Source organism: Dermochelys coriacea, chromosome 13 (assembly GCF_009764565.3).
Source record: "Dermochelys coriacea isolate rDerCor1 chromosome 13, rDerCor1.pri.v4, whole genome shotgun sequence".
Lineage (NCBI taxonomy): Eukaryota > Metazoa > Chordata > Testudines > Dermochelyidae > Dermochelys > Dermochelys coriacea.
This window is the reverse complement of record NC_050080.1, coordinates 20,035,455-20,050,581: the sequence shown is the minus strand read 5'-3', so window position 1 is coordinate 20,050,581 and position 15,127 is coordinate 20,035,455. Positions and strand designations below refer to the sequence as shown.

At 43.4% G+C, this 15,127-nt stretch overlaps 2 protein-coding genes across 12 annotated transcripts in view; one reads left to right on the top strand and one right to left on the bottom strand.

Moving 5' to 3' along the window:
- The window catches only part of ADA (adenosine deaminase), a 73,512-nt gene extending 65,007 nt beyond the window's left edge, over window positions 1–8,505 (top strand). Inside the window, exon 11 of the mRNA XM_038369100.2 lies at window positions 8,084–8,505. Within this exon, the coding sequence (XP_038225028.1) occupies window positions 8,084–8,209 (126 nt within the window). The 3' untranslated portion in view covers window positions 8,210–8,505. The remainder of the gene's footprint in view (window positions 1–8,083) is intronic.
- PKIG (cAMP-dependent protein kinase inhibitor gamma) overlaps window positions 1–12,606 on the bottom strand; it is a 32,688-nt gene extending 20,082 nt beyond the window's left edge. The window contains exons 1-3 of one of the 11 annotated variants that reach the window (XM_043495599.1): window positions 10,854–10,894; window positions 10,771–10,785; window positions 3,016–3,086 (exon numbers count right to left, since the gene is read on the bottom strand). The gene's annotated coding sequence lies outside the window, so the exon portion shown is untranslated. Of the gene's footprint in view, window positions 1–3,015; window positions 3,087–10,770; window positions 11,139–12,354; window positions 12,424–12,502 lie in introns of those variants that run through there. The other 10 variants (XM_043495601.1, XM_043495597.1, XM_043495603.1 and 7 more) reach the window with 10 other exon arrangements.
- Between the last annotated feature and the right edge of the window lie 2,521 nt (window positions 12,607–15,127).

Here is a 15,127-nt window from a genome sequence, read left to right as displayed (position 1 = left end):
ACCAGGCATGGAAGGGTTAAATGGCTGGGGAGCAGATACAGCTGAGGCTCATTTTCAACAAGGGCCAGTGGCTGTTGCCATGTATAAAAGGAAGCAGGAAGACACAAGGTGTGGGTAATGGGAGTAAGCAGTAATTCAGGAAGACTGAGGGCTCTGCTATTTGGGGAAATGCTTTGTACCCAGAGAGGGAAGGAAATGAATTTGATGTGACCTCTGTTTATATTCTGAGAAGGGGAGGAACTAGAGTTTTCTTGATTTGTGAGAATGCTGGTTTTCTCACTAAGAAGGGAGAGCCCAGGCACCTGTCTTGCAGGCTAGGGTATACGATTCTCAGCCTAAAAGAGCTCAGGTAGACTATGTGAGTACAACATGCACAGAACCCAGGGCACCTGTATTGTTCTCCTCCTATTCAAACCTCCACTAGCCTAGGAGAGTCGCATTCAGCTTTCCAAAGAAATATTTCTTTTTGAATAGGAATGATCTGAAGGGTCTGGCCCTGGGGAGTAGGCAGCAAGCTTATTCGTGGGTCACGTCCCCAGCAGCTCTCGGTAAGAGCACAAAAATAAAGCAGATGACTCTAGAGAATCTTACTAAGGAAAAAGCCTGTCTGATTAGCAACACTGGCTCCAGTCTACTCCCTAAGTGCCATCTTATATATTCTTCCCTCCCATTAAAAGAAAACATCTTACATGATCCATAATAAGGCAGTTGTAATGTTTGCCTTGAATGATGATGGAAAATCCCTGCCTTTGGGGCTATAAGAAAAAACGAGTCTGTGGAATTAATCTCCCAGGGGCAGTTGCAAAGTTGTCATCAGTGGCTTTCCGGCAAGACTAGACTAGACATCCATGTATTAGAGACAATTTAGGCTTAATAGAATCAGTCCTGCTGTGGTGCAAGGGGACTCACAAGCCCAGTCCAGATGCTTTTGTTATCTGCCTAGAATTGTCATCTTCACCTGCTATGCTGACTTACTGAAACTCCTTAAAACTTCCCACCCAAAGTGAGATGGCCAGGCTGGGCTGAAACAACTCTTCCTCTGTGTGCTTTGGAAAAGAAAGGTGGAGAATTCCTTCTCAGACATGCATTAAGCAACAGCAGCTTCTCTCTACAGACAGGTTAAATCCTGCTCTGTGTAAATTGCAGAACTAGAGCCAGATACAAATGCAGATGCTGCAGAGTCAGGGGCAGTAGTCTTCCCCCAAGTGGACTTGACGGATTTAATCAGGAAAACAGAGAAAGCTCCCAAGCACGTAGAGGAGTCATATTGTATGCATCCACTGAGATTCCACCTCCACTCCCGATCTCCCATGAGGCTGGGATAGCTGTACATACACTGTCTCATACACCTGAGGGGCAGAGTGCTGTGCACAGCAGGTGCATGGCAAACCATTGAGAGGATTTGCAGGAAAAATGAGGCTGGATGCACCAGAGAATCCTTTTGGATTATGGTCCACCAAAGCTACAAACAGTGCAATTGTGATGGCAGAGAGGTCCACATTACCAGCCAATATGTACCAAAAACCAGCATAGATGATGATGCCTCCATGGCTCACCCATAGAGCGGGGGATTGAATCTGGGAAGACTAGAGGGCATAGCCTGTGGAACTCTGATTGCATGGATTTATCCATTAACACCTATCCTCCACAATGGGGAAGCAGTGGCTACAGAGCCAGAGGACTCTGTCCACTGGATCTCTTAACCCTTGTGTGCATTATTCAGGCTTTGCAAAAGGGTGAGGATTTGGGGCTCACCAGGGATTTTTAGATACAATCTAAACACAGAGTTAGGGTCTTTGACATGCATTTGTATAGGCAAGAAATGTTTAATAAATGTGTAAATGCAATGTGTAAAAAAGGGCAGGGTGTGTGTATCTCAAGCATTGTTTTCAAAATATACCGCAAATGCTTCACAAACACCAAATGCATCCGATGAAGTGAGCTGTAGCTCACGAAAGCTTATGCTCTAATAAATTTGTTAGTCTCTAAGGTGCCACAAGTACTCCTTTTCTTTTTGCAAATACAGACTAACACGGCTGCTACTCTGAAACAAAATACATCGACTCATAGACTTTAAGGTCATCTAGTCATTGTGATCATCTAGTCTGACTTCCTGCACAACGCAGGCCACAGAATCTCACCCACCCACTCCTGTAACAAACCCCTGACCTATGTCTGAGCTATTGAAGTCCTCAACTCGTGATTTAAAGACTTAAAGGTGCAGAGAATCCTCCTGCAAGTGACCCATGCCATGCAAACTGAGAGACAGCAGACCATGGTTTGCATTAGCATGTGCCCTGGCAGCCAGCGTTTCACCATGGTTCAGTAAAGTACCATACCATGGCATATGTTGTAAGTATAGGCCTACTGTAAGAAAGTCATGTACAATGGTACAGTAGATGTTAACCATAAAGGTGGGTGCAATATCTGCACATCCAGCAATGAGTCCTGTCTGGAGTCTAGGAGGGATCACACAAACTTTAAGGTTCAGACTTTCAGGGGCAAAACCCTTGCTAAAATACATGAGTTGGGGTTGTGTACAGACACCAGGATCAAATACAAACAAATGGGGAATTTGCAACAATTCCCCTTAATTCCATGGCCTAGCTATGCCACTCCACAAAGGTTTTCTGCATATTATTCAGAATGAGTTCCTAAGGCTTATATGTTATCTCCTTTCACAGGTCAGCTTCCCAGACTACTGTACCTTCAACCCATTGCTTGGGTCTCACTATCTAATTAACCCTTTATAGAAGTTAGAAGAGAACCTATGTTAGATGCCAACACAGTCCAGTCAGTAGGATGTATGGGTGTGTCCTAAAGCTTCTTTTTAGCTTTCATTCAGCTACCTTCTAACAGTTATTCTCAACGTAGCAAGCAGTCATGCATCTTTTTACAAAATGGAGGGGGGGGGAAATCCTTCCAGTTTGTGTGATTTTAAGTCACCCTATAAATGAAAAAATCAAGTCACCCCAGCTGCCTTTCCAGATAACCAATTAGGATGTAAAATCTTACCTTATTTAATTGACCTTCCCATTATCCATGTCTTCAGATGTTCAGCTGCATACACATCAGGACAAATGTTTCTGAGGAACAGGAGAAAGGAAAAATAACTATCGTGAAAATTGGCTATGCTTTAATAGTAGCTTCACTGTGCGGACCCCTCTTTAAATCTACCTGTGACCACAGCTGACAAGGAAATGCACGTGCTGAAAGGGCCTTACCCGGCAGACTGGGGACCTGGCTTTCCAGGGCCTGGCTTGATGGACACGAAGGCAGGGAACTCATCTACACTGGGATTTAACCGCTTGTGTGAACCATGATCAGGGGTTTGCACCAGTGCAGCAACCGCATTGGCTATAGCCCCAATGCAGACAAAGCCTAGGAAGAGGCCCTGCTTCCAAAAGTGGTTTTTCTCTCTCTCTATCTCTTTTAAACTGATTTGCACATGCTATGGAGAAGTGCAACAACCCCACTTCTGACAGCTTGAACCCAGCAGGGTCAGAGGATTCACTAAAAGAAAAGGAGTACTTATGGCACCTTAGAGACTAACAAATTTATTTGAGCATAAGCTTTCGTGAGCTACAGCTCACTTCATCGGATGCTACTCTGAAACCTGTCATTATGCAGAGGATTCACTGGCTCTCTCAAGAATGTAAATACATTTCAGTTTCCAGCCAAATTGGAGTTTAAATCAGTGAAACTTCCCTATTAGATACTTTACGATCAAAGGGGAAATTTGGTACTCTGCTTTTAGATGATTTGTTTAGTTTATTTAGTTTAGGTTTACGCACCATTGCCTGCAGCTGAATGTTATCCCTATATCCCTGAACCTCAGTCAAATAAATTTCCTCTGTAGTCCTAACAACTGCTGGTGGATTGCAATCTCCTGACCTGCAAAATTCAGCCAAGGCACTTATTTATTTTAGCAGCTGTTTGAGCTTTCAGACCAATTGGAACATCATGGACTGTTTTTTCCTTTTGTCCGAGGGGCAAATATTAGCAGAATGGAAAGCAAGAAGTAACTGTTGCAGCAACTTTAACTGGTTTCATTCATTAGCCCAATGTACCACTACGACAGGCATAATCCCTCCCCAGCTGCAACCATGGTGCAGATCTTGGTCCTTTCTTTTTTTTCTTTGGCTTTCCACTGAATTATTGAGTGATTGGAGCAGGAGACAAGACTCATGAGGTCCATTGCTGACTCTGCTATTGATTCATGTGCAACCTTGGGCAAGTCACTTTGCTTCTTTGTGCCTCAGTTTCCTCATCAGTAGAATGGCACTATTATTAATTCTTGCTTCTCTCACAGAGGGAGTTGGGAGACTTGCTTATTTAATATTTGGGAAGCACTTTGAGATGGTCAGATGACAGGGGCTATATAAATGCAAAATACTAAGCATTATTATTAGAGTCCAGATAAAGAAGGGAAAATTTGACCACACACATTTACTGCATTCTTTCCTCCTTTGACAATCAGGAGCTCCACTAACATGCCAGGCTGGAAACGAAGGAGCATTCCCACATGTCTGGCAAATACATTGCCCCCAGTAGGGTACCAGCCAGGCACATGAATCTAGGAAGGAAGTATGCCCACTTAGAAAGTCCATGCTCTTTCATTATGCTTCTTTGCCCTCCTGCTCTTCTGTGTCTCACTGTCTGTGCAGCCCAAAGAGCCAGAGCCCAGTGCTCCAGATTTGCTGCAAATACAGGTGTGGCTCTGCCCCAGGAGGAGCTTAAAACAAAAGACCCATAAGGGCATACTCTCCTGAACTAGCAAGCAAAGAGGAAGGATTGTGCAGGCCTGCTCTTCTGGGGTGGAATTCGCCTTTGCCCCCCAAAGTAATCAACTTTGAGAGGGCAACTCATTGGTTGGCTGGAGGATGGAATTCAACTTTCCAATCCACAGCCTTGATTCCAGCCTGTGGACTGGAACAGTGAGCACTGTCCCACCCCAATCCCCTACATGAGGATTCTGGGCCATTGGAGGTGCATACGTGAGGTTTGGCAAGGGCCAGTCCCCCAAGGGCTCATATAGACTTAGCATGTAGTCCCCTCTGGAGCACGTGGGAGTGCAGATGCCTCCTGTTGGGGTTGTGTGGCTCATGCATCCTCCCAGCCAGGGCTATTGCTGGATTAGAAGAAGAAAAGAGCAACAAAAATGATTAAAGGTCTAGAAAACATGACCTATGAGAGAAGATTGAAAAAATTGGGTTTGTTTAGTCTGCAAAAGAGGAGACTGAGAGGGGACAGAATAACAGTTTTCAAGTAAATAAAAGGTTGTTACAAGGAGGAGGGAGAAAAATTGTTCTCTTTAACCTCTGATGACAGGACAAAAAGCAATGGGCTTAAATTGCAGCAAGGGAGGAAAAACTTCCTAACGGTCAGAGTGATTAAGCACTGGAATAAATTGCCTAAAGAGATTGTGGAATCTCCATCATTGGAGATTTTTAAGAGCAAGTTAGACAAATATCTGGCAGGAATGCTCTAGATAATTAGTCCTGCCATGAGTACAAGGGACTGGACTAGATGACTTCTTGAGGTCCCTTCGAGTTCTATGATTCTATGATTAATGTGATGCAAAGGCCTTCTAGGCAGGGTTGACTTTCACACAGTGTGTTCCCTTTGTAACGGTAGGAGTCTCATTCTGGGCTTTGCGTGAGACACTAGAGTAACTGATCCAGGAATACTGGCATTTCAGATCTTTATCTGGTACCTTTATCTAGTGAATTTAATGGGCAGCTATTTCAGGACACCTGAAGGAACATCCCCAGTGTATCTGATTGTCTGAACCTGATTGTGAATAGAAAAGGAGTACTTGTGGCACCTTAGAGACTAACAAATTTATTAGAGCATAAGCTTTCGTGAGCTACAGCTCACTTCATCGGATGCATTTGGTGGAAATGCATGTGAATGAATCACACTAGCATTGCCTTCAGCCAAGTACACATCTTTTTTGTGCTCTATTCTCTGATGTTACTGGGTGGCAGCTGAACACATGGAATTAATGCAGTGATCCCAGCACAGTTTCAAAATGAACAGATGTTCCAAAAGTCCTGGAACTATTCTGGCATAATTCAGCATTATTCTGCACAACAGATGCTTTGGTATCACTTCTGATCCAGAGAGGAAATCCCTTTTGGTTAAGTCCAGATGACAGCAGCTTGGAAAAGGTCAGCCTCACACTTCTTGATTCATGGGCAAACAATGGACTGAATTCAGCCTGAGGCACATAGTAATTGCCTTATCAGCTCAGACCAGTGACCCAGATAGTCCTATATCCTGCCTCCAACAATAGTCAGCACCAGCTGCTTCAGATAGAAGTGCAAGAAATCCTGCAATGGACAGTTGTAGAATATTCCCCCCACCCCCCACCTCAGTTAGTAGTTGTCCTGAAGCAAAAAGTATACGCTATTCATTATAACTGTGAATATTCATCTCCATATATGTGCCTGATCTGTTTTTGAAATCTACTAAACTCTTAGTCTCAGTGATATCTTGTGGCAATGAGTTCCACAGGTTAGTTATGCTCTGTGTAAAAAGCAACTTTGCCAAAGTCAATGGAGCTACACGAGGGATAAGTTGTGCATGCACTGCCATCACCAACAAACCCAGGTATTACAGAGCTCTTATGGGAATGCCCCCATGCAGTGACTTGTGATTTGAAACCTTTATAGTGGAGAGTGAGCAAAGAGAAGCCACACAAAGGTCTCAAAGCCTCATCCCAATGTAAATGCTGGGTTGCGATATAAAGAATTTAGCAAATCATAGCACAAGCCATGAAACCGTAGGGGAGAAGTGGACAAATACACACCCCCAGGGTGAGACAGTAAAATGTTTGCAGCCAAGGAATAAATAGTTTAAGGCGGTGGAGAAAAGTTTCCCTACACTTAAACCACTGGCCCTAGACTGGTTGATTTCTGGAATGATGTTACTACCAAAGTATAGAAATGATCCTGAGTAGCTGGGAATGATGTATACACAATTGTTAAGCATTCCTAGGACGTGGTGTACCTCACTGGCATGCTGTGGAACCAACATGCTTCTGATAACCGCTACCTTGTTAGGATCTGGGACTAGTCCAGTCACCAAAATGACACAGACAAAATATTCTCCTGGGGATTTGTGGAATTCCCACTTAGCCCAACTGAGAGTGAGGTTCCCCTCTTGGAGTCTTTCAAATACCCAGACTGCTTTGACTGATTTGCCATGAGTCCCATGAATCAGATCTGATTGCTGAATTTTTTGGCGCTAAGACAGTCTTTTAGAAACTGCTGGATTGGGGGTTTGAGTCTTGTGAACCACTGAAGACTAAGGGATGCTGAGATTGAATCAGATCGGGGTGAAAAAGGTGGGGGGCACAACTCCACAGATATTGGAAGAAGAAAAGGAGTACTTGTGGCACCTTAGAGACTAACTAATTTATTAGAGCATAAGCTTCCGTGAGCTACAGCTCACTTCATCGGATGCATCACGAAAAAAAAAAGCTCACGAAAAGCTCAAATTCCCTAACAAAAATGATTAGGGGTCTAGAGCACATGACTTATGAGGAGCGGCTGAGGGAGCTGGGATTGTTTAGTCTGCAGAAGAGAAGAATGAGGGGGGATTTGATAGCTGCTTTCAACTACCTGAAAGGGGGTTTCAAAGAGGATGGCTCTAGACTGTTCTCAATGGTAGCAGATGACAGAACGAGGAGTAATGGTCTCAAGTTGCAATGGGGGAGGTTTAGATTGGATATTAGGAAAAACTTTTTCACTAAGAGGGTGGTGAAACACTGGAATGCGTTACCTAGGGAGGTGGTAGAATCTCCTTCCTTAGAGGTTTTTAAGGTCAGGCTTGACAAAGCCCTGGCTGGGATGATTTAACTGGGACTTAGTCCTGCTTTGAGCAGGGGGTTGGACTAGATGACCTTCTGGGGTCCCTTCCAACCCTGATATTCTATGATTCTATGATTCTAAGTACTCCTTTTCTTTTTGCGAATACAGACTAACACGGCTGCTACTCTGAAACCAGAAATTGGAAGGATGGTCTCGTGGTTAGGAAAAATCTGGGACTCAGGCTCCATTTTCTCTTTCTTCCACAGATTTCCTGCATGACTTGGGCAAGTCACGTAGTCTCTCTGTGCCTCAGTTCCCCACCTGCAAAATGGGGATCTCTCTTCCCTAACTCACAAGAGAGTTTTGAGGATAAATATATTAAAGACAGTTAGGTGCTCAGACTGGTTCCAGGACTATATGTGTACTGTTGATACACAGGAATTTCAGCAAATTTGAAAGCATTTTTCATGTTTTACGATGATCCAGTTTTAATGTTCTGAATGTTCTACAGAATTATACTCAACATTTTTCTGATTTGAAATACGCACATTTTGAAAATGGAACATTCCAACTCACTATGTGACTAAAATGACCAATCAAAAACTTTCAATATGGAACATGTCAATGTGGAAACAGAAAAGAAAGCATTTTTTTCAGAATAAACAAAAGCTTAATGTTTTGTTCAAAATTTCTGTTGACATTTTTTTTTTTAAAATGTCCAAACCCATAAATTAAAACCAGAAAGTCTTTGTGTAAAAGTCTGCAAAAGCCAGATTTCACTAAACTGAAAGACTCTAAGCAGTTCCGGTGATGAGAGAGCTCAACTCTAGTGTAAATTCAAGCTGATGACATCTAGCACTGACAATGACAAGGAGAAAGTTGTGGTTTCCTCAAAATCACCAATGGTAGCATCAACGTTGGGTGAGTCGTGCCACTCCCAGAGGAGCACAGTTTTGGGGAGGGAAGGATAGCTCAGTAGTTTGAGCATTGGCTTGCTAAATCCAGGGTTGTGAGTTCAATCCTTGAAGGGGCCATTTAGGGATTTGGGGCAAAAATTGGGGATTGGTCCTGCTTTGAGCAGGGGGTTGGACTAGATGATCTCCTGAGGTCCCTTCCAACCCTGATATTCTATATCCATGCATATTCTGATTTGATCTGGGTTATTGGGTTTTGGTGCCTTCATTATCAGAGATATCCATGGTTGGAGTCCATCTACCTTACCCATTATACCCATTTCTGTAAGGTACTTGAGCTTTCAGTCTACTCTTTCATATGTGAAATGGGATCTCTCAGTGAATATTAGGAACTAGGTGTAGCTTTGCCTGGGAGACTTGGCGTTTCCCGTTGTGGTTGAGATGGCTGGGTATCACTGAGATAGATGACTGGTATCTCTAGAGACCTTCAGTGAAACTGCATTTGTGGCGTAATGAAACCAGATGTTGAGCCTCAACCCATCCATATGTCCTTGCCACCAACGTAGTGTCCCTCACTAAAAAGAAGAGGCTTGAAGTGTCTTCAGGATGCTGGTTACTCATGATTCTGTAGCTCTCTCTAGCTCGCAGATTGGAAAATGCAGCTTGTGCTTCACAGTTACCACACAGGGTCGGTCTTGGCCTGGATTCAGCAGTCAGGGAATGGACTGCTTACTGCATTACATGCTGCATCTTCTTATTAAACAGGAGGGTTCTGGCAATTCTTAGTGCAGAACTCCAAGGGTTGCATCTGGCTTGCAGGCTAAGCTTGGAGTTTTCCCCTCTCTAAAGGGCTCACCTTATTGCTATTTCATTGGTGTAACGTATTGTCTAAGTCTGCCTCTTATTTGATGTACTCTTTAATAGACTCATCTATCCATCCATCCATCCATCCATCCCAGGAGAGTCTAGGCACCAGTGAGACTGCTCCTGTGAGTAAGGCAAGCTGGATTTGGTTCACATTTTGTGGACCTAGTACTACCTCCTGAGCAAATGGAAACATTTCCCTTCCTCCATCCCTTTTCACCTGTTGTGAGGTTTATATGATCTGCACCCCCATAAGCCATATCAGTTGCTCAGGGGACAAAGCCCTGATCCACAAGGGAGGATTTTTCAATCCAGTTTCTAAAGTGTTTTGCTGATCCATCCCCACTGTAGCTTTATTTAAGACTCTACATTTTAAAACAGTGAATTTTTGGCATTTGCTTATAAGGCTGGACCCTACAGCATCTCTGATTCTGCTTCCATTGACGCTAGTGACAAAACTCCCATTCACATCAATGGTGCAGACTGAACCGTTAGTACACATGCCATTCCTCGCAGTCCTTAATGATATTTCTTGTTATAACATGATCACCCTTATCGCAGCACAACGTGCCTGGTACAGTATATGCTCCATACACAGAGTTCCTCAGGACAACTTGTGGATTTGTATTATTTTTTCATTCATAAACCAAAGGCTAAAGCAATGCTGTAGGATATTCTGTGCCAGTGCCTGGTCACTTTCTGGAAATAAACAGACAGACTACAGAAATCAGGCTAGATGCTCCCATTGGTGTCACAGAGACACGTTGCATTTTGATTGCTAAATAAAGAATACTCTCTCTCCACTTGTGGAGCAAGCACTGAATGGCATTCCTTTCAAGTGGAATGGTAGCCACATCCCTACCAACCAACCTACAAACACTATGTAGGAAAATGGGATTCCATCTAGTCTGCGGTTTGTGAGCAGCTTGATTATGCCATTCCCAGTAGTTTAGGCAAAAGCTTAATATATCTTTAGACAAATAATCTATCAGAGTCACAGTTCTGGCTCCCACACAACAATGCTGAGAGCTTTGGACCAGATCAGCACGTCCTTGTAATCGCATACATATCACTGGGTAAAAATAACTACTCCTATATCTGATGCACCAAAAATTGCTAACGTTTGTATTCACTGCAGCCCATTCTCTCTTAGCAGCATGTAAAACTGTACTTACGGAACACAGCTCCAACTGCTCTCCAAGTTAAGAAATCAAGCCGTTAATGAACAAATCCAGGCTCAGTTAACCCCCCAGCATACCTGCCTGGTATGGCAAGCAGCCAAGCTGGCCAGCTTATCACAGTCAGTTTCAGACTTACAGTTTCTTTGTACTAATAGCTGCTAAATGAAGTTGCACTTCAAGGGTTTGGGGGCGTGTCCTACCTCTCTTTCCAAGTCCCTGTTTGTTGTAATCCAATGCTCAGCTTGATGATGTCAAGCAGCTACTTGCTCAGTTTCAACCTCCCTACACATAGGAGGATCTATTTCCTTTTAGCAAAAGCTTTGTTTAGATTTGTATTGAAACCTCATCTCCCAGCAGCTGCATGTGGCTTAACATCCTTCCTTCAATTTTGAACACTGTTGCCTTTATCACAGAGATCTTCTACTTACTGTAACAACCACTAAAGACATCCCACCTGTTTAGTGCCTTGTGTGGACAGCTGTTCTAGGTTCCCTTTATATATTGTTCAGATTCACTTCTCAGCTGCACCTTGGTGTTTTTCCTTTTCCCTAAGTGTTCTGGTATAAAAGCAAAATGAAAAACCCAATAGAGTAACAACCATACATTTTATAGAGCACTTTTTGCTCCAAAAGATCCCAAAGTATATACAATACTTTAAAAAATGATCTGAAGTCCATGCACACTTTACTTCAACCACCACTGAAATGTAGTCAGCTCTGGGATGAAAAGCAGCAACTATTAACAGCACTATACAACAATTAAGGACAGAAGGCAGAGAGACAGCATAGTGACAAGCAATGTGAAAATCCAGATATGATAGATAGATAGATAAATACTATTATTTATTTGTATTACATTAGTGCACTCAGGATCAGGGCCCCATTGTGCTAGGCTCTGTACAGACAAATTAGGAAGCCACAGTCCCTCCCCAAAGAGTTTACAGTCTGATTTAAGATCAAATATAATCAGTGGGTGTGGCATAAATGGAAAATATGCTACATACTCACAGAGTCTGATCCAATTCCCACTAGAGACAATGAGAGCTTTCCCACTGACTTTAATAGATTTGGATTGGGTCCAAGGTGAGCAATTTGGCGAGAATAACAAGAAAGGAGTGAACTTGGTTTCTCCAGCTTCAATCTTGCGATACACATGATAGAAACCAAATCAGACTAGTAGCTGGGAGATGTTCCCACCCTGTGCTTCCTGCATAAGATACCAGATGGACATTGGTGCCATCCGGCCTCAACCTCACTAGCTGCCTGCACACCAGCTGGGAAAATCCCCTCATGCCAAAAAAAGGCAGCTTAGCTGGGTCTGCTGTGAATCTGTCTTACTCTGTCTCTTCCAGAAAGACTCTCTTTTTATGTTCATTAGACAAGAACAAACCATTCAGTCTGATACAGACCCTCATTAGCCCCTGCCACACATGCTGGAAGAGAGAACAGTACCCAGAAGAAAAAGTAGACAGCAAAAGAATTGCCAGGGTGATTTGAGTAAGTCATTGTAGAAGGAGAAAAGCCAGTCAGCAAAGCCAGGTGCTCCCTTTCTCTTTATGATCTCTGATCCCAAACCAACCTGGAGAGCCTAGAATCCCTGAGCATCTTGACTCAATTCTCTTCTGTTCTGAGGCCAACTTCAGGAAGTGAGTCTGATTTCCAAAGATATATCAGTTGACATCAACCAATCTCTCTATGGTACTTTTGAGTCACGCACTATTACTTACCCGAAAATAACTGAAAGGAATTCACCACTGAACACAAAGCGATGCCTGTATTAGAGACACATAATTGGCAGAGGGAGGATCTGCAGCGTGACTGCTGAGAGACACATTATCCAGAAACAGCACCAACAGATTGCTCTGCTGATCCAGCAAGGGCTGGAGTTCCTGCACTTGCTCCAAATCAGATGTTAAATAAACCCACAAACTAGGGGGCCTCACACAAATACTTAGATTGTAAGGCCTTTGGGGCAAAGACTGGCCTTTAGGTTCCTTGTCTGGGACCCCTATGAGCTACCAGCACAGTGCCAATATTAAATAATAATAATAAAGCATGATAGAGATGCAGGAGCATGGGCACACTACATTTGCTCTTTAAATAAAATGACTCCTTCAGGATCTCCAATCCTGCCTCCTATCTGCTCCCTTTGTCTCCTTCTCCCATTCTCTGCTTTGGTCCTTCTTTCTCCCTGCCTCCAATATTTAGAACAGCCCTCCCTACCCCAAGTGCCTAAACCTCTTCCTTTCCTCCCACTAACCTGCATGTTCCCTGAGGACTAGATGGACCTAGGCCATCTCCTCACTGATGCTGCCTCCACCAGGGCTGGTCAAAAATTCTAGCAGTTTTCAATGAGTTTTCAATTCAACAAAATGGTGACTTTTCATCAAAAACTGGAAACCCAAATCTTTGTGGCCAAAAACTGAAAACTTTGGCTGGGGGGGTTGGCCAAAAAATGGTAGTTTTTGATATTTTGATGAAAGTAAAAAAAATATCTAAGGAAACTTCCCCCTCCTCCCCTGACCATTTTCTTAATAGTTCTCATCTCCACCTCCCCTTGTACTGCCTTTTTCTGTTCCAGTGGTTTTCAACCTTTTTTCATTTGCAGATCCCTAAAAAATTTCAAATGGAGGCACGGACTCCTTTGGAAATCTTAGGCATGGGTCCACAGACCTCAGGTTGAAAACCACGGTTCTATGGTAATGGCAACCTTTTGTGGACCCCTTAGACATAGTCTGTGGACCCCAGGGGTTCAGGGACCACAGGTTGAAAACCACTGTTCTATTGGATTTGAGTGTAAGATCTTTAGGGCAGAGACTTTCTGGTTCACAGACTTTCTGAAGTAGTGGGTTAAAAAATAAATAAAAAAAACCTTCCAGGCCAAAATGATGAACATGTATCAATATGCCTAGAGAGATAGGAAGAAATTGATAGACTAGATTAACACAAAGTTGGGCAAACTGGTTCAGCAAAAGATACAGTTAGCCTTAAGGCCCATTGCATGTCACTTTTACACCAGTTCACTACTGCATCTTTCTAAAGTGTTTGTTTTTCTGTTTCTTGCCTTCTTGATCTGTGTGGCCCAGGCCAGGTGGGAAGTGACATGGCCATTTTTGACAAGAGGAATGTTGGTTTGGCTGTATCACGCTGCTGATGTCTGTTGTTTCCTATGGAGCCACCAGAGCTGGCCTGTAAGGAATTGCAATATTTTTTTCTTGAGACTCATGTTTTATGTGGCAGGGAACAGTCTTCAGAGCCCCCTGCAAGGAATTAGCTGAACTATCATGCTTTGCAGCTGGGACTTTGATTTTGAAGCCACGGACTTCACTGGACTCTGGTGCAGCAAAGGATAACAAAGCGTGTGACAGTGAGGAGCCCCGAGGTGTCCTGGGGCCGATGGTTGGTCTTTAGCATGTGATCAAAGGGAACTGGGACAGTGGCATTCTCAGGGGGCTGCGTGAACCCATCCTCAAAGCTGATAACATTGAGACGCAATCGCCACAGCAGCTGTGTGGTGCTTAACTGCACACCCACTAAATGTTCCAGTAAGAAAAACAAACAGCAGAAAGGACTGTTAGGAATTCCTGCACAGCAAGGAAATAGTCTCTCCTTTCAGAAAGACCTGACCTGCTTCTGACCTGACTTAAGTGCAGTCTGAATCTAGTTCTCCACAGAAGGTAACTCTGACATTTTTACAGCAGGCTTGCAATGAACATGGGATTATCTATGTTCCTTGCATAAATTATGTTTTCCACTAAATTTCCCAAGCATTGAGCTGTACGTAAGGACTCCATTAATGTTACTTCATGAGGCCAACATGGCAAAGAAATATGGAGTTGCACAATATAGGCCTGGAAAAAATGTGGCAAGCTCTGATTTTTGCCAGACTTCCTACCGCCACACACACACACACTCTTTAAACAAACTGGGTTGTAAAATGCAGAGCTCATTTCAACAAGCTGCTGGGATCATTAAAGAAAGTGGGGAAGTCTGCAACCTTCCAATAAAACATTGAAAGCTGGCAGTGTTGAGATGAGAAAAAGACTATTGGCTGAAAGCAGTTTTAGTGACAAATTACCCTCTTTCTGTCTCCCCCAAATCTAAAAGAGTGGACCCTGTTTCTCAGTGTCCTAAGATAATGCAGGAGCGTCAACATATCCCCATACAAATCATCCTGGAGCTTCCAGGCCAATTTCAAAGCTGTTATAAAACCAGATATATTCAGCCCCAGGCTGTGAAATATATAGAAATTGAGGAATCTGTATAGAGCCTCACCCACTAACAAGCCACATCAGGATTGTCTGTATTAATGGTTGGGGTCTGATGACGGTTTGTGAGGGGAGAGGCATTAG